Source organism: Calonectris borealis, chromosome 2, assembly GCF_964195595.1.
Source record: "Calonectris borealis chromosome 2, bCalBor7.hap1.2, whole genome shotgun sequence".
Classification (NCBI taxonomy): domain Eukaryota; kingdom Metazoa; phylum Chordata; class Aves; order Procellariiformes; family Procellariidae; genus Calonectris; species Calonectris borealis.
Genome location: NC_134313.1, coordinates 59,568,437 through 59,586,583, shown reverse-complemented (window position 1 = coordinate 59,586,583; position 18,147 = coordinate 59,568,437). Strand labels below are relative to the sequence as shown.

General features: G+C 42.1%; 1 protein-coding gene and 1 long non-coding RNA gene across 4 annotated transcripts in view; one reads left to right on the top strand and one right to left on the bottom strand.

Annotated features, from left to right (window-relative positions):
- Positions 1–209: 209 nt before the first annotated feature.
- Positions 210–6,387, bottom strand: LOC142078886 (uncharacterized). 2 transcript variants are annotated; one of them, XR_012672386.1, is made up of 3 exons: positions 5,856–6,387; positions 3,914–3,954; positions 210–3,496 (listed from the first exon to the last, which is right to left on the bottom strand). It is a non-coding gene; the product is annotated as an uncharacterized LOC142078886 (long non-coding RNA). The 2 variants fall into 2 exon arrangements; XR_012672385.1 differs by having other exon boundaries at positions 5,817–5,893.
- Positions 6,388–6,519: 132 nt separating this feature from the next.
- The window catches only part of PTPN2 (protein tyrosine phosphatase non-receptor type 2), a 33,394-nt gene continuing 21,766 nt past the window's right edge, over positions 6,520–18,147 (top strand). The window contains exons 1-3 of one of the 2 annotated variants that reach the window (XM_075142138.1): positions 6,520–6,755; positions 10,157–10,247; positions 17,931–18,031. In XM_075142138.1, coding sequence (XP_074998239.1) covers positions 6,531–6,755; positions 10,157–10,247; positions 17,931–18,031 — 417 coding nt within the window. In that variant the 5' untranslated portion in view covers positions 6,520–6,530. The remainder of the gene's footprint in view (positions 6,756–10,156; positions 10,248–17,930; positions 18,032–18,147) is intronic. The other variant, XM_075142139.1, reaches the window with a different exon arrangement.

Sequence of the window (18,147 nt, the reverse complement as noted above, 5' to 3'; positions counted from 1 at the left end):
CACCACCACATGGTAGATTTAAGTTTCTATGAAGTTGGTAACAAGAAGATTTTTAAAATCATTATTACAGCTAGTAGTAAAAGAAAACCCTTTCCTGTTATTGGCACTTCAGGTTGTCTAATGCAGAAACATAAATTACAAAATGGATTACCATCCTAAATCACATTGCCAAAAAGACTTTTATTACTTTATTTCAAACTATTGGAAAAAAAAAAAGGCAAACACAATTTGGAGACTTTTACACCCATGAAAATAGGCATAATTGCTTTGTTCAGATGCTGGGAAACCCAAAGAAAAACGGGAACATAAAACTGAGAACACAAATTTATAACAGAAACATTTACCGATACTCCTCAGTACAAAGTCGTCTTCTGCCAAAACGGTATTTTCTTACAAGAACTTCTCCTAGCAAATAACAGTGGTATGAGTTGTGCATTGCAACCTTTTCAGCTGTAATTCAGAGAATGCCCTTAATTTTGTAATTTGGAAGATAAGCTTGAATGTAGATGAAAATACGCATAATCAATCATGGAAGCCACTAAAATACAGAATCTGTGCTATAGAAAAGTTACAAGATCATGATAACATGATTTCAAAATTATGAGAGAATGCGCATTGAAGACTCACTGGGTAACATAAAGCTGTTTCCAGAACTGCAGTTTAGACACCTCTTTAACCATTATACAGTAATGTGAAGTGATGCTTTGAAATAATAACTGTGAGATTAGAAATGGTCTAAGCATGGAACAGTTCTATTCAGTCTGTGAGCAAAACAATTTTAAAATCTAATAAACCAGTGATCTTCAAACAAATGCAAGTCACAGTGAACTTTCAGTGTGAAAACTTTATATTAGCTATAGGCAGTTTCTATCAATGCGGTTTCTAGTAAAAAGTTCCTTCTAACCAGGAACGTGGAATGCCATCAAGCCACTCTGGACACTCCCTGCATTAGACTTTCTCACTTGCAAACTATGATTTTAATAAATGTCACTGTAGCTAGGGGTGAAAAGGAAAGGGGGATGGAAAATCAAGTAACGTATACAAACCATCCCCAGCAAGCAACATCCTCTCTACAAGCAATAAAAACAATAACTTGGAGTCATCTTTCTCTTGGCAATTGGCTCTTCTCTTCCTGTACCCGTACTCCACACCCCCTGCATTGACTCATAGGCATTAGGTTTTCCGGCTGACTGCACACCGCAGCTTAGGTTGCTGGAAGGGTTGCTTCACAAAGCCACAGCAGAGCCTAAAGTCATTCTACCCATCACACATCCTGGCCGGCTGCCTTTTCTGCTAGCTAGTCTCCATTCACTCGTGACAGCACTTCTGCCAGTTGCCGTTTTCTTTTCACACTCCACAATTATTTCAGCTTCACCGCAGGAGTTCAGAGCCATACAGACTGGCACAGATCTCTGGTCTATAAAACTGACTTCCTAAATAGACCTTTGATAGGTCTATTGCTGGGCTTTGCAAATTGTGGGGACTCAGCTCCAGCCACATGATGAAAGTCACCAATCTCAAATCTCGATAGACCAAATCTTTCCTTTCTTCCTTGGCCATGAATTTCTTCTACCCAGAACTCCAAACTACAGTTTGGGCAATCATTTAGTCTGGGCATAGCTGTGTTGTCCTTCTCTTCAAAGAATAATTACAGCTTCATAATTCCATCACTTTTACTACATAGCCATTTTTTAACAGACATTGGACACTAGAATCCCACTGTTGTGGACCTATGACTGATGTGACAGACTTCCTTAGCTAAATGCAAACCTGCTAGGGCCCCTTGCGCTTCTGCTACTGTTGCTGCTACAAGGATTTGCATTTTGCTACATATATTTTGAAGTTTTTTTTTTTCTTTTGTTGTATGCCAAAATACAGTTTTGGGCAAGGGCAGGAAATCAGTACTATAGCTGAGGACAGCTATTTGCACTAGCACCCACTTCCAGTAGTAGGAATTTTAATGTTCACTTGAACAAGGAATACAGTCCCCAAACGTCTGAAATAGGAAGACTCCACTGTAAATGCACAGAATAAATGAAATGTGTTTCATCCTGACCATTGGACTTTTTCATTCAGCTTCTCCTTCTCCCTACCAGATGCCAGAAGAGTGGCCAGCCCTTCTGGGTTTCCAGTCCTATCCAGCTGGTGGGGGAAGGGAGGATCCTCTTCTCCTTTAGGCCTTGGGCCATAAGACTTAAATCAGGAAAGATATGTACTCATCCTCTCACACCGTGGCAAGCTTAAGCACATTACAGCTTTCTTCCTTAACGACTAAGATTGATATGGAGTGTATTTGTGAGTAAAACCACCTCAGGGAAGAATTTGTTCTTCATCTACCAATATCCAAAATGGTTCTCAGAAAAGCAGCACAAACCAGATCATTTCCAATAAATGATATGTAAGTAATTCCAGTGAATGACCCAAAAAAACTGTACACATAGAGGAACAAGTAATTAGTCCATTCCAGACTGGTACTAAAGTTAATTGTTCAGCCAAGGCCTCTGGGCAAACACCATTTAAAGTTAACTTGAATGTTTTTTTCATTCGGATGAGCAAGGGCACCAAAACCAATTTTGATATCAGAACTGCAGTGGGTACCAACTACCCTGGGGTGACTGTTTTGTCAGCACAGCAAGGGGCTTCGCAAATTATCAGACATTTTAATAAGAAAACATTGCAATAACTACAAGACAGAAAACACTAACACTATACCACATGTTCCTGCAACTCCATTATCCTGCTTTGCATATGGCTTACACTATCTCAAGGGTTTAAGAGCTTCTGTAGTAAGCTTCTGCAGCTTCTGGGTTTGGCTGCACAGCTAATATAGAACTGGAATATACTATTGGCAACAGAATAAATAAGGTTTTCTAATGAGTGTACTTGGTTTATGTTGTGTATACAGTTCTCCTCCATATACCATTTTAACTGTAGTCGGGGATCTATCCTGGGCTCTATGCCCAAAAACCAGAGAAATGGTACAACATTTTCAGCATATTTGCAGTAAAAAATAACAACCAAAAAGCAAACAATGGCAATTTCTCCAGAAACCCCTGGTTTACCAGTTATTGCTCTTCTAAGCCAGCTGTAAATCACAATTAATAAACACTTCTTTTAGTTTTCCATGAGCTGTCTCTAGGCACTGGTTTGCGTTACAGACCCTAAACATAGCTGCTACCATAAAACTCCCTCTCCTAATAACACAATTACATTGCTTTCCCAATATGAGCTACGTCCCCAAACATCACAAGCAATGACAAGCACAAGCTTCTCATATGCATGACAGCTGTTAATTAGAAGAGCAGAATACATGTTCCTGTGTTTATGTATCAAAACTACCACTTCTCCTGCATCCTTCGCAAAACACCAGTGTCTCAACGGCCTGCTCAGCTGATACACATGGGGTGCTCCTTAGCTGACAGAGCTGACCTTGGGCTCAAGCACATCTTCTCACACTCCACAGGCAGCGACCTCCAAGTCTTCCCTGGCCTTTGCACTAGAATAAAGAGAAAGTAACACATCACTGGGCAGCATCACTTGCTGTTCTTTGGACGGACAGGACGGTGACTGGGCCTCCATTAGCTGTGATCCATGTCGAATGGCTTCACGGGCACCACGACGTCTGTGACCTACAGGTAGTTCCGGCGAGGAGTAAAAAAGGCTGTAATAACAAATGCTACAAATACAGGTCAGTCAGCAAGCTCATACGCAGAGAAAAGCCTACTGAAGACTAAAATCAGTAAGGAAGTTGTATATTTTATTAAAATTTGTTATTTTGCAGACAGTTTCTATGAATCTATTTACTTTCTTATACCCAGCCTGTGCAAGATCAGTTTTCTGAGGTTACAAACACTTTCGGTTCATTGAAACATTAATTCAAAGAAATCTATTTTAAATTAAAAAGAATCATTACCTTGAGGATGGGCACTTAGATTCTTCTCTGCGCTCCTAAATCTGAAACATAATTCACAGATGTTGTCTTAATGTACTTATTCACAACTGATCATATGTCGCGCATTGATTAACTAGAGAACACCTGCAGAATGGACAGACATAGCCTGTCCCTGTCTTGCAGGCAGAAAAATCCAGAAAAGCTACTCCCTATACAGCTTTCAAAGTTTGAACCCACGGTTCAAGAAAATCTTATACATTTCCTTGAGTTACCTGGAAAAACATGCTATGAACTTACTGATACATGCTGTCCCACCAGCTATGCTTCAGAGGTGCATCATGCAAACCCCCAGAGTACAAGATACCGGCTTTCATTACAGGACCTGAGGGAGCACATCAGCCAGTGGATTTGGATCACTGTACTCCACTGCAGCCCACAGACAGAAAGGAAATGCAACAGCCGATGACAGGTATTTGGACATCAATACCAGAAGTCTGTTCCAAAAATATTTGCCTTACCTGTGTAACCACACATATATCTCTCATGTAATGCTGAGGTGACCCTTGTCCCTGTGTTTTCTAGCTATAAAACACCTCAGTGAAGGGGAGCATGAACTCAGCTCACCCAGTGCCAAGGCCACATTTCTCCAGCACGCAACTTTCGGCCTTTAGGCGCAACGTGGGCAACACTGGTGCCAGGCATCGCCCCTGGCTGCCCGTACTACTGCGGCCTTCACACTGCGCTGCTTTAACGCTTTAATTGCACCTCGAATATTGTGTTCAGTTTTGGGCCCCTCACTACAAGAAGGACATCGAGGTGCTGGAGCGTGTCCAGAGAAGGGCAACGAAGCTGGTGAAGGGTCTGGAGCACAAGTCTTATGAGGAGTGTCTGAGGGAACTGGGGTTGTTTAGCCTGGAGGAGGCTGAGGGGAGACCTCATCGCACTCTGTAACTACCTGAAAAGAGGTTGCAGTGAGGTGGGGGTCGGTCTCTTCTCCCAAGTAACAAGTGATAGGACGAGAGGAAATGGCCTCAAGTTGCGCCAAGGGAGGTTTAGACTGGACATAGGAAAAATTTCTTTACTGAAAGAGTGGTCAGGCCTTGGAACAGGCTGCCCAGGGAAGTGGTTCAGTCACCATCTTTGGAGGTATTTAAAAGACGTGTAGATGAGGCGCTGAGGGACATGGTTTAGTAGGCATGGTGGTGTTGGGTTGATGATTGGACTCGATGATCTTAGAGGTCTTTTCCAACCTTAATGATTTTATGATTCTAATGGCAGCTGGCACGTCATCTTGTCAGCAGCTTACCGACGTAATTGCATCAGCACGCTAATGGTGTGAGCGCCTCTCTCTGCTGACCTTTCCTCCTCACGTCACACCTCTGAAATTGTTCTTAGAAATCACCCCAGGCCCAGCCCTGCGCCACAGCAGGGCCGGCGTGCAGGGAAGCGTGGTGGCAGTACGGCCACGCGCAGGACGCCGCAGTTGGTTATGACGGGGGCTGCAGATGCCGCGCTCAGGCCCTGCACGCGTGTACAAGCCCGGTGACGGGGCACTCTGAGGGGGCCGGCGCCTGAGGGGGCTCCGTGGCGAGGGGCGGCAGAGAGGGACGGGGCTAACCGCCAGTGGGCGGCAGAGCGGGGCGGGGTTCACCGCCAGCGGGCGGCAGCGCGGGGGAGATGAGGGGAGCGGCTGGGGCACGGCGGGGGCGGAGGCCCCTCGGGTGTGGGCGAGGGCAGGTAAAAATGTTCCCCGTGAAACTTCCCAGTCCGTGAGGGGGCGTGCTGGGGGTGGGGGAGAGCCCGCTGCACGGGGCGGGCCAGGGACACTCGGAGAGGAGACGGCTGGGCCAGCGGCCGGGCTGTCACTGGGGTGTGGCGAGGGAGCGGGGCACGTTACTCTCTTCCCCTTCGCGGTGCTAATTACCATCACGCATTTTCAAATCGCCAGACGTTAATCAGCGACCTGTGCTGAGGGGTGAAGCGTGGCTCGCCTGTCTGAAGGGCTACAGGCACTTCTCCCTTCGGCTGAGCTGCACCGCAGATTTCCCAGCAGCTTGAGCAACGCAGCCCTCGCCAAACCCCGCGTGACCTTTAGTTTCGGTCAGCGTTTGCGAAGCCGTTTCCTAAGCGGCTTGCTTTCCGAAGCGATCGCAGAGGACTGCTGCCTTCTGTCTCTCCGCGCTTCTGCTTTTGAGACTGCAAGCCTTGCCGTCACCTGTTTGTCTGACACGTTCGTATTTTCGTACTTCTGCTTTTTAAAACAAGCAGCTGGAGGCGGGGCGCAGGCAGGTGGGCCGGCACGGGCTGGACGCCGGCCCCCCGGCCGTCACCGCGCTGAGCCGCGCCGGGGGCTCACCGGCGGCGCCGGGCTGCCGGCTGGAAGCGCTCACTCACTCACTAAGGTCTGCCCGCGTTTTGTCCTTGCAGTGACACTGGGACAACAGACGGCTGTTAACTGCTTTGCGACCCAAGTCGCCTTTCAGTCGGCTGAGGCGCCCCGGCCCGGCCGAGCCCCCGGGCCGCCTGAGGGCGGCCCCCTGCCCCCTCTCCTCCGCCCCGTGACACCACCCCAGGTGCTTCCCCCCTCCCCGAGGGCGTGGTCTCGGCAGCCCTCGGTGGGCGGAGGCGAGGACTGCGCATGCGCCTGGCACTGGCGGCAGCACGACCCCTTTGCGAGCGTATGTGCGCGCGCGGCGGGGCGGAGCGCGCTCCCCGCTCCCGTGTGGTGGGCAGCGCGCGAGGGGTCGGAAGCTTGCCGGCCTCCGCACAGGCTCGCGCTCTGGCCGCCGCCGCCATGTCCGCCATCATCGAGCAGGAGTTCCAGGAGATCGATGCCACTAACGACTGGCAGGCGCGTTATCTGGTGAGTGAAGGGGGTTACTCCGGCTCTGCCCCGGCAGGAGGGAGGACGGGGAGAGGGCCGCCAGCCGGCAGCGCGCGTTGCCGGTATGCGCCGCCTCAGCGGGGAGCGGAAGTCGCTGGGCCACGACTCGTTTTCAGGTGCACGCAGCGAAACTGCGGGCAGGCGCCGCGCATGCTCCCGGGAGGCGGCCGCCGCTTCCATCTGGGAAGGGGGTGCGGGAGGGGGGGTAGTGCGCAGGCGCTGTGCGACGTGCCGTGCCGCTGCGCCTGCGCGCCGCCCGAGGGCGGGGGGTGCTGGGGGCGCACTGCGCCTGCGCGGGCTCGGCGGCAGTGGCCGGGGCCCCTCAGCCGGCTGCAGGCGGTGGGGCGCGGAGGGCAGCGGCGGCTTAGGCGCTGAGGGTTTAGCCGAGCGGCCTGATCTGAGCCGGGCGAGGGTGTTTTCCCCGCGGTTTCCAGGCAGAGTGGAAAGTTATACCTGATAATATCGATCCGGCCAAGGCTCGCCGTGGCCCGTGGGTTCGCGGCTCAGCCACTGAAACCGCTGTGCAGCAGTTCCTCAGGCACCCGCTCACCCTTGTCACCGCCTGTTACCGCTGCCTTCGGCTGCCTGGCGTCTGCAGGAGGCCTGCTCCATGATCTCCCAGAAAATACGCTGCTTGCCCTTTTCCTCTAGGAACAACGAGATTACTAACTTGCAATAATAGTCCTTGTGTCAGTTCCATCAAACGGACTTATGTATAAGCTTATAATACTAGAGCAGTTATTTGAGCCAGTATGTATTTTACAGTGCTCTTTCACAAATGAGGAAAAACAACGCAAAACAAAAGTTCTCTTTACTAACTTTTTTCTGTTAAATTAGTGGTGTAGTTGATTTACATGTATTTCGAATACATTATCTCTAGACATGTATTGTGGAACTGACCTATGGTTTGAATTTAACAGGGAATAGCCGAAATAAACGATGCTAAGTTAATGAGATAAAAGTGTAAGGAAAGAATTCTACAACCAGTATTTTTCATGAGGTAGAAAAGTACACACACATTACATCCGGTATATCCAGATGTATTGGTATTACATCTGGTATATCCAGACTGAACAAGTTAGCTATCCCAAGTCATTTTAATATTATTTAGTTGTACTTGGAGAAGTAAATTGAAGAGAAAATTGTATATTGTGCTCTGCTAAACTTTGTATATGGATTTCCTAACTTTACTACAGATATGCTGTAAAACATTTTTGAATAAAGTGTTTTGTATTAGAATTTTATATTTCCCTGATTTTGTAGATTTTGCAAACTTGGGATTTTTTCAGGGTACATAACACATTTGTTTTATATTAAAACTAGAGAATACAGATCTACTTAAAAACATAATGAGAAAATAGCAAATGATGTTTTTAATAGCACAAACTTGTAGAAAATACTCTAATTGCTGACTACTTGTTTTTACGCTGGTTTTGTTTAGGAAGTATGATGATAGTCTTGTATAAAAAACATACATACTTGCCCTGAGAAGTGTAAGTTTCTCTGAAGATAAAAAAAGTTGGATATTAGGGTTTATTCTTCTTGCTGAGACCAGTTTTGTATATTTGCCCTTCAGTTCCATGAATTTGCCAAGACTTTTGCTAAAATCCTATGAACCTTGGAATATTTATGCTGACTCCCGGAGCTCCTATCCAATCTGAATTAATGACTGAATCAATAATACTGATTTGCACTTTTTTTTGTCAATGCAAATTTTTCTTGTGTAATATGCCTTATGTTACAGCTGGCATCTGGTTTGTTTCTCCAGTGTGTGATGGCTGGATCGTATGTGGGAAAACTGATTTTAGAACTAGTCATTAAACTTCCTCAGGTTTCATTCTTTTTAGCAACCCTCCCCCCATCGCTGTAGAAGCGTTTCTAGCTGTTTTAATGTTTCTTGACCAAATGACAGATCTTTTTCTGTGCACAGAGGATGCCAGTGCTTTTTAAAACAAAATATGGTGCATCCTGTTCTGGAGTAATACAAAATTTACATTTCATGGGAACATGGTTGTGAATGCCTGCCAGATGCATTTATTCAATGTGCATGTGGTTGCTCCCAAAGCTTGTAAGCCATATAAACTAGAGAAGACAAGTTCCAGTGTGCTGTATCAAAATAAAAAAGCTGATTGTCTAACAGATCAGGAGATTTTTATACAAACATGTAGAGCATTGGTGCTTGACAGTTGCTGCTCCACATTGTGGTTTAGGTTCTTTACAGGTTAGCACTGCAGTTAAGTAATGTCACACACCAAATGCTAAAAAATGGAGCCTCTTTACCTGTGTTAGATTTCCACTGAAGTAATTTTCGGTTGTGTTCATTGTCTGGGAATATATAGACTATTTAGGAAGTTTGAGAAGACAAAGATGATAGTGGAAACATAGAGAAGACCAAAGAATGCTTAGTTGTAAAGAGAAGTTTAAATGCTCTTTGGGACATAATGATCACATGTAGCAGCAGCATCTAAAAACAAAAGGAGAATTCAAAATAAAATATTGTTAATTCTTTGTTGTACAAGATGTCTGCTGAGATGGCATCAGCACAGAGATATAAAGAGGTAGTTCAGTTCATTGGAGGCTGCTCGTCAATAGCACTTTAACTGTGTTTTCAGTTGTCTACATAAAGTAAATCTGTATATCTTAGTGAAGTTGTCAAAAAGATACACTCAGAGGCAAAAAATTAGTAAAACTGAACTGAGTATGTGAACAAGCATGCTCCTTAAAATAGTGTGTAAATGAGTATGTTTGAGTATCTTCCAAATGCAGATTATTGGAAGGTTTAATGCCCAGGGAGAAGCAGGCTGTGATTTCACATTGATATTTGTGAGTCTAGAATTGTTCCTTCATATTGGGTCATGTTTAACTGCAGCTATATGGGTTGAACCATCACATCACCGAGAACAATCTTGTGGCTGTTAACAGCAGCCATAAAATCATTAGTTCAGTTACCTTTGTGGGGATTTACGCTGCCGGTTGGTGTAAAGGAGCTAGCAGTATACTGCTGTCAGTTCTGTCTGAGTCTCTTATTACTGTGGGAGATAATGTGCAAATCTGAGGTAAACTGTAAGCATAATAAATATCTGGGTTTTTTTTTTCCCTTTGTTCCTGCTACATCAGTTGCTTACCAAATTGTGCTTATGTTAGTTTGGTGGTGTTAGCCGAGCGTGGGAACATCTAAATGGCAACAGCTTGGCCAAGAATGAGACGCATGTTTTCTGAGTGAAAATAACACTAGGTGTAGTAAAGATTAATTTTAAAATGTTAATTATTAATAACCTTGATTAATGAATAAGCTGGAAAGTCTTACAATAGGATGTGTAGAACACTAACCTTAATCAGCTTATTGGCTATAAGTAAATTGCATTTTTTGTCTTCTAAAGGAAATTCGACATAAATCCAGTGACTACCCTCATAGAGTTGCAAAATATCCAGAAAACAGAAACCGAAACAGATACAGAGATGTTAGTCCGTGTAAGTATCTTTTCTGTAATTATTGCAGTAAACTTTCTAGATTTTTTACTTACCCATTTTACTTCTAAATACTGTAGCTAATAAATCATGGTCATTGTAGGTTTTGTATTTTGTTAATTTCTGTAGGCATGTATGCTATGATAAATGTGTTTTTTGTAACGCATATGCAAATGTGTATAACAGAAGGGAGGAAAGTTTGCGGGTTAAACTCATTGTACTGAATGGTGAATGAGAGATGATTGCAAATCATAGTTATTAGTATATAGGTAAACGGGAGCTGCATAGTAATATTTTGAAGATATTTTTCTCATAAGAAAATTATTTGTTTAATATTGCTTTATCTGTCATAAAAAACCCAACATCTGCTGAGCACAGAAATTAAGTTAATAAACCTTGACTAACACAAATAGTTTTCTTTTGGGCAAAGTGATTCTGCACATTTATAAGATTGGGGGATAAATGCCGCTTGATTTCTACTGTTGCTTTAAAAAATACTTGAGATTTTGTTATTTTTATCTGTTTGGAAGAATGTATGTATGAAGTCGTTCTTTAATTTTCTCAATGCAAGTAGATAGGGTATGGAGTACTTTGTATTTTACTAACTGCCATAAAATGGTCTTTGTGACATAATAGTCTTACATTTCAGATGAAGACAGCTTTTCTTTTTACCAGCTTCTTTGTTACTGAAGTGTTGTGGGCTTTTTTCCAACCGCATTTACTTTAGAAACTGTAATCCAAAATGATTATAAAAAGGCATGTGAGCAAAAGATTACCAATATGTAGTTACAGCTGGAGAAAGCTATCATAAATCGCTTTCAAAAGGACTAGGAAAAAGATTTAGTACAGTCTTAATTTTTCTACAAAATATTGAAGTTGGAACAGGTTTAATGTTTGTGTGTTCTTTAGTACAAAGTTTCCCAGAGCTCCAAAGGCTCATAAAAGTCTTCTCTTGTTACTGGATCTGGAATTTTTGAAGGATTACTGGCTGTTTGTTTGAGAGCCTAATCTGAATATCTATTGTAAGATTTGGAGAAGTGCTGAACTCCTTGTTTCCAGTTCAAAGTTGTGGTAACAGCATGTGCATAGCACTTCTCAAAATTACATGGAAAGGGTCTCGGATTCAGTCATGCTGGTCAGATGCAGCGCTGCGTGCTGCTCATTAGGCTGCTGCCAGAATGCTAGCTTGCACAGTGTATTCACACCAAATGGATCCAGTCTGGCTTAGTGCTGAATCTCAATACTGCAGTCTCATGAAACTGAACTTAAGAGTTCAGTGCACAGCCTCTTTGCTGGGTCTGCATGGCATTCCTCAGTATGGTCTACTTGAGAAATGTACGGGTCTGAAGAAGATACCTCAAGTTAGTCAAGGCTTACTAACTTCTGCTGTATGCTCAGCAAAGGGAGATAGGCCTCTGCTGGACCTTTGTTGATCTATGCGGAGGTACTTATGTGTCCCAGGTTTGCTGTCCTGTTATAGCACAGCATTAGCGTCTTACTGGTGGTAAAGTAGATCATGTTTTATTCACTTTCTGTTTCTGTTTCATACCTAAATTGGGATGGGGTTTGTAAGAAGAGAAGGCAGGAAATTGGATTTGAGCCCATGAGATCCAAGTTCTTTTCCTGGGTCCGATATCCTGTACAAATTCTGTGGCAGAAGCTGTATTACGCATTTACCATTTCTCCCATCCATGGATTTCATTTCTTAGGCACTACTGCAAAGAGAATGGCAGCCTACCTTCAACGTATTTGTGTTTTTTCTTTCTTTTTAAAAAGAGTGTTTCTGAAATAAATAAATAAAAAGACATTGTGTTATTTAAGTAGCATCTAATAATGCCAGCAATAACATCTTAGAGGTGGGACTTGTAGTCATCTCCTGTAGTTTCCTGGAGCTCAAAATTTTCCTTAATCATTACATGCCTTTTGCAATAGTGAAGAGCACCGAACACCACTGCCCTGGTCATGACAAAGCTTGCTTCTGAAATGCTCGTTTAGCCAGGAGGAAATTAATTATGTGATTGTATTAATCCTTGGACCCTCTGCGAGAGCAGAGAGGCGGTTAGATAAATTCTAGTCTTGAAGTAGTAGTTGGGCTCAGGAAGGGGTTAGAGTCATTACATGCTAGTTGACATGAATTATGACATCATGACTGAACTAAGTGATGAACGTTATGAAGCATGTCTCACTTTTTAGCATTTATGAAAGAAAGGAGGCTTGAATTGGGCCACCAAGATAGCCTGCAGAACTGGGCAGTGGGAGAAAGGCTGTATGAGGAGAACAGAGCAAAACACTAAAACACTGTGTTTGAACTAATTCCTGTTGAATTTTACATCTTTGTGTTTTCAAATATGACTTACAATTGTTTCTGTAACGATGGTGAGGGCTGGGAGGAGAAAGAGACCTGGAAGGGAATATATGATAAATAACATTCCAAGATAGCAGTACCTAAATTTCAAAGCAGCTGGGGTAATAGTTGTGCGGTTTGGTCACTGTGGTGAACACATTTAATCATGGCGCCTGTATGCAAGGAACTGGCATTGCAGAAATGGAAGGTGGCTCAGTCTTAACATCTCACTCCTTCACTTCGCAAATTTTACCGCTCTTTAACAGTGTTTAAATGAAAAACAGGTGATAATATTCTCTAATAGTGAAAGGCCTTCAGAACTAGCAGTTAAACTCTTAAGATCTAGCTACTTAAACATATTGTAAGACATAAGACATAATTTGATGAAAACGTTTTATTTTTCCATAGCAGTGAGCAGTTTGTTAATCTAGATAGCAGCCAAGCCAGTCTAAAATCTGAGGTGGTATGTCTGCAAGAGGAAATGCAAAGATTATTCTGTCTTACGGAAAAGATGTCAATTACAAGTGCAGGAAAAAATGCTTTGCGTTGGTTTGCCCCACTTCTACCATAATATGCAGGACACGCACACTGAAACCGATTTGTGTCTGTTACATACATTTCTAGGTAAAAGTTGATTTCTGTTAGCTGGGAAAGGCTAATTATCTTTGCCCATTACAGCTGAGTTTCATTGTCTCCAGTTTCATAAATATTTTTGTTAGTGTCCAGTTTTGTAAAGAGCTATGGTGTGTATAAGTTTGGTTGGGTAATAGCCCTCAAGACTAACTGCCTAGCCAAAAAAAATAGCAGTCTAGCAGTTTGGTATTAGTCTAGAATAGGGAGAGGAATATTTTGGCCATGTAGTAGTATTGAAACAGGAAGTTAATCTGAAATAGGTTTGGTTTGACAGCCAGTCATTTCCTGACAGATGAAACCATTTCTCAGAAAACATTGTTAAGAGGAAAATAACTTGTGAGGTTATTATTCTTCATTGATAACTTTAATGAAACTCTAAGATTTCTGTTATTACTTTCCTTCTAAATCTTATCCTCAGTTGATATCAGAGGAGTTTAGTGTCTCAGATTGACTGTAAACACCTTTAGAGATCTGCTTACTGTGTTCCCAGATTTAGAGGCAAGAAGGAAATCCCCGTGGCAAAATTGGCAGGATTTTTTTTTTCTTTTGCTTTTGGAGGGTAGATGGGGGTTTACGCAGTTTTATCTTTAGCCTTCCTTTGTAATGTGTGTAGGTCATCTGAACATTTTTGCCTGGTAGATCATGTTGCTGTTGGAGGGTCTTGAGAGGTAGTGATGTCTCTTTTTTTCTTCCTGTGGCCATTAGTAGTCTCTGCGTTAGACCTTTCAACCATAGGCTTACAGTTGTCATAGAGTATATACCAGGGAGAGAGGAACGTGAAGAATTTTGTGCTTTACAGGGAACAGAGTTGGAGCTGTGCATGCACATAGTGCTGATCAATTATCATTGCAAAAATGTTCCCTTTCTGTCCTGTGTTCTGAGTGTATGTGCTGCGAACAGGGAGATTATCTCAGCCTAAGCCTACTGCACTTCTTGTTGTCCATATTAGAAGCTGACATTGATGATTTTTATGACACTATCTAATAATTCTCTAAACCATCTTTTTACCAGAAACATGGTATAAATAAACTCGACATGCTGCTTTTGGAGATACTTCTTTCTTTGGGGTTGGGGAAGAGGGGAATTTTATAGCACATACTGATCTAAACTTTATTGTATCTTAGTTTTTTTCGCAGTCCTGCTTAAAAGTGTAAGGATCCTGTGCAGTAGTTACACATATATTTCAGTAGGAATACACTTCAGTTATGAGCTAGGCCATGATTAATATGATGTCATTCATTGCGTACAACCAGTGATAGGGTGGGGAAAAGTCACTTTGCCTTTCCTTTGCCTTAGGCTACCTCTGAAACTTGAGCTGTAAGTCTAGTGACAGAGTATTGTAATTTGAATAATTTAGCAGCTCAGGTAGACTAGATTTAGATTACTGAAATTAAGCGGATTTGCTGGTAGGCGGGAAAGGGTCGGACTGGGTCATTGGGATGGCTTATGGCTACATGTTTTATTTATGGCTTTCTTTAATCCACTAAGTAGCATTTCACCCTCCTTTGTTGTTAATAGCTCTATAATTGGGGAGACATCTCTTGGATAAAAGATAATTTTTAAGATATACAGTGGTTTCACTTCTAGAAACACAGTTGTTTTCAAATAAAAACCTTTAATTAACCAACTGCAAGAACTGTATGATGTAAAATGCCAAATGTTTCGTATCTCAGTTTTAACTGGATATGTCATTTTCTTTTTATAGCAGGGAGTGGGCAAATTGATGTGTAATGTAAAGTCTTGGCCTTATTTGAGACATGGGGAGCGTTGTCAGTGATACCAGTGGGACACGGTTTCACTTGAAGTGGATAATAAGAATTGCTTATCTCAGACAGGGTCGTTCTGGGAGTAGTTTGCTTAGTGCAGGAGCCAGAATGAGAAGCATTTTTAAGGTTTCCACTTCCTTTTCAGGCTGCATAGTTTGTTGAAATAGGGGAATTAGCACTTCAGAAAATGAGTATTGTATTTTCCCTGTTGTGGGCGTGGCAACATTGAAGATAAATCTTTAAGATAAGATTTAAGATAGGTTTATCATTCATATAAATCTCAAGTACTTTGTAACTGGAAATGATTTACATATGGGAAATACGTTACAGCTAACTCACTGTCCAAAGTTGTCTTGCTTCATCTAATTCAGAAGAGCAAGCCAGGGCTTGAGTGAGGTTTCTAGGTCATTGTGTCCTTTAGGAACCTTTTCCCTTGAAAGAAGGGAAATCAATATATTGCAGTGCCTTTCTTTGTCCTGTGGAGTGTATGCCAATGTATTTGTAGGATTGCCTCTGTTTTAGTTGGGGAGGGTGAGGGAGGCTCTCTGTGTATAGAGTTAGTTGTTAAAGGGGCTTTTAAAAAAACTTTCAGAATTTTATTTGTCATGTTCACAAAGCATAATTTATAAGAAGGAAAAAATAAACCTGGAAATGTGTGTAAAGATTACAGTAGGAAACCTCATTAGGGCTTCGGCAGTTATCTCCTATTGGCAGCAGTACAGCAGCTGCTGCTGGGTGATTAAACTGTTAACAGTGCTTGCTTACATCATCTTTCCGAGAACACTAGTACCGGTATGTGTGATTTACTATAACAAGATCTTAAGTTTTTCCTGTTGGCAAATGACATGTAATATTTACAAAGGTCTTGGTTTCTCTCCAGTAGAAACATTTCAGATAAAGTGATACGTGAAAGGAAAAAGTAACACTTTCCTATCCAGACAAAATAATACAAGGAGATATAATTCACTTTTAAATGCACGTGTCTTAATTTTACTGTCTTGGCTTTGATAATATTTTTTTCTTTATGAAGATATATCATAAATTATTTTAAGACTCCTGAAAGTCAAGATGTGTTGCTTTACAGCTGGAATGCTAATGAAAACAGACTAAACCAGTAATTTTCTCATACTTTTGCATTAAAAATAGGTTTTCAGCATATTTCTGTTCTCTGCATGTTTGTATGTGACTGCGTATAAAAGCTAGCAGCTAAAGGAGGTAGAATGACAACCCCAAATCTCAGTCCTTCAAAAAAAAAAAAAGTAGTAATTTACTGTTGACTTCTTTCCTTGAATCCAGCAAGATCCTCTTTGACAGTTGCCAATAGCAGATAGATGAGGGAGAGTATAAAAGCAGATCACGACCTAGTAAATGTACTTTTCCCAGGTTTCCTAACATACGGAAAGTATTTATAAAATCATACAAGCGGTCCATAGAACAAGAATCTAATTCAGTAACTATTATTTGATTCCCATCAGCTTTTTACCTGTCTGGGGTCATATTCATGAATTTTGTTGATAAGCCTTGTGCTGTATAGATTGGCTGTGATATGGGGACTTAATCTCAGTTCAGCTATCATAGCTGTGCTGAATGTGATACTTGGTAGTTGCTCATGTCAAAACTCATGGATTTTGTGCATTTCCCAAGATGCTTCTCAAAAGGAAGTTAGCCTTTTGGTGCAGGGATGGGAGAGGGAAAAGTGGGCTGACATTTTAACAGCTGCTGTGCCATCAGTCTGCACCCCAAATGAGTTTTGTGGGTTAGACCCAGAACGGTGGGTGAACGTAGGTTAAAAACTGGCATTGCACCGTAATTCACTCTCAGCTCTGTCAGTTTCCTTATGGAATCTCTTCCTGAAATGTGTTGAAGTCTCTGAAATTCATTTTAGTTTGCTGGTTTTTATTTACTCTTCTCATGAACAGTCTGTCTAGGCAGTTGAGCTTCAGGAGGTTTGCAGTCAGTTGGATCTCATTTCCTGGCAAGCAGTTGTGTGCAAATTTTATGCTAAAAATGTTCTTTATTTAGTACAGTTCTAATAAATGCCTGAAGGATTACTTACTGTGAACAACTCTGATTGCCTGAATGTCTCCTAGAGGGTGATAAATCAGAACTAAAAGGTTCTAGGAACAGCCACAGTGACTTTTTATTATGCAGTGTTTTAGTACAACAGTCTGATAATCTTTCTCATATTAATGTTAGAATTTTAAACAGTCCTTTGCTTGCCTCTGCCATGAATGGGGGAATCTTCTGTCTTGCCTGTGTAATCATGAGAGACTGAAACTGTCTAATTAGATTAGGCTTCGTTTAATTGGAAGATTGGTTAAATAGGTACATTTTTGCATTTCTTTAGTATTTTTAATTTGTATAGTATTAAACAATAAATTACAGGGAAAATTAAAGTGATCCAAGATTGGTTTGAATTATTGCAAGTAGATTTTTTTTTTTTTTAAGCTGTGTGAGTTTAACTTTATGATTCTTCCTCAATCTATGAAACTTCAGTTCTTCAAAAATCTTGGAATTCTGAACTTAAAGGAAACCATGCAGTGGACTGATCTGGTGTGATAGGACAGAGTGCTGCCTGGTGTGGGTTGTGGTGCTGTTGTATTAAGGAAATGCAACTGTTGAGGGATGGCTGTGAGCATCTTTTGGCGTGTGGGGGAGGGTTGTTTTGTTTGGTTGTTTTTTAAAGAAAACTAGGTATTCCAGTTTTCTGAGCAGCTTCTATTAATAGCTGCCTGAAATTACTCTGATGGAATGCTGAGGGGAGAATGAGACGGGCAGTTGTCGAAGTTACATGAGAAATTAGTTTCACATATATTTGTAGTTTGCCATTTGGTTAGTACTGCAGAATTTATTTCTGATTGCTTGTCAGACCTAAACTTGCCTGTTAGAGAGTATTCATCAAGATGGATTCATCATTAATTCTTAATTTTCTTTGAATTTTAGATGACCATAGTCGTGTAAAATTGCAGAATGCTGAGAATGACTATATCAATGCAAGCCAAGTGGTCATAGAAGAAGCCCAGAGATGCTACATTTTAACACAGGTAAGTAGTACCAATTACTAAGTTATTACAGGAATTGAGAATCTGGGAGAGGGGGATTTGTACAGTCGTAATTTGTATTTGGATGGTTCCTTGTCTCAGAGTTATAAATATCTCAT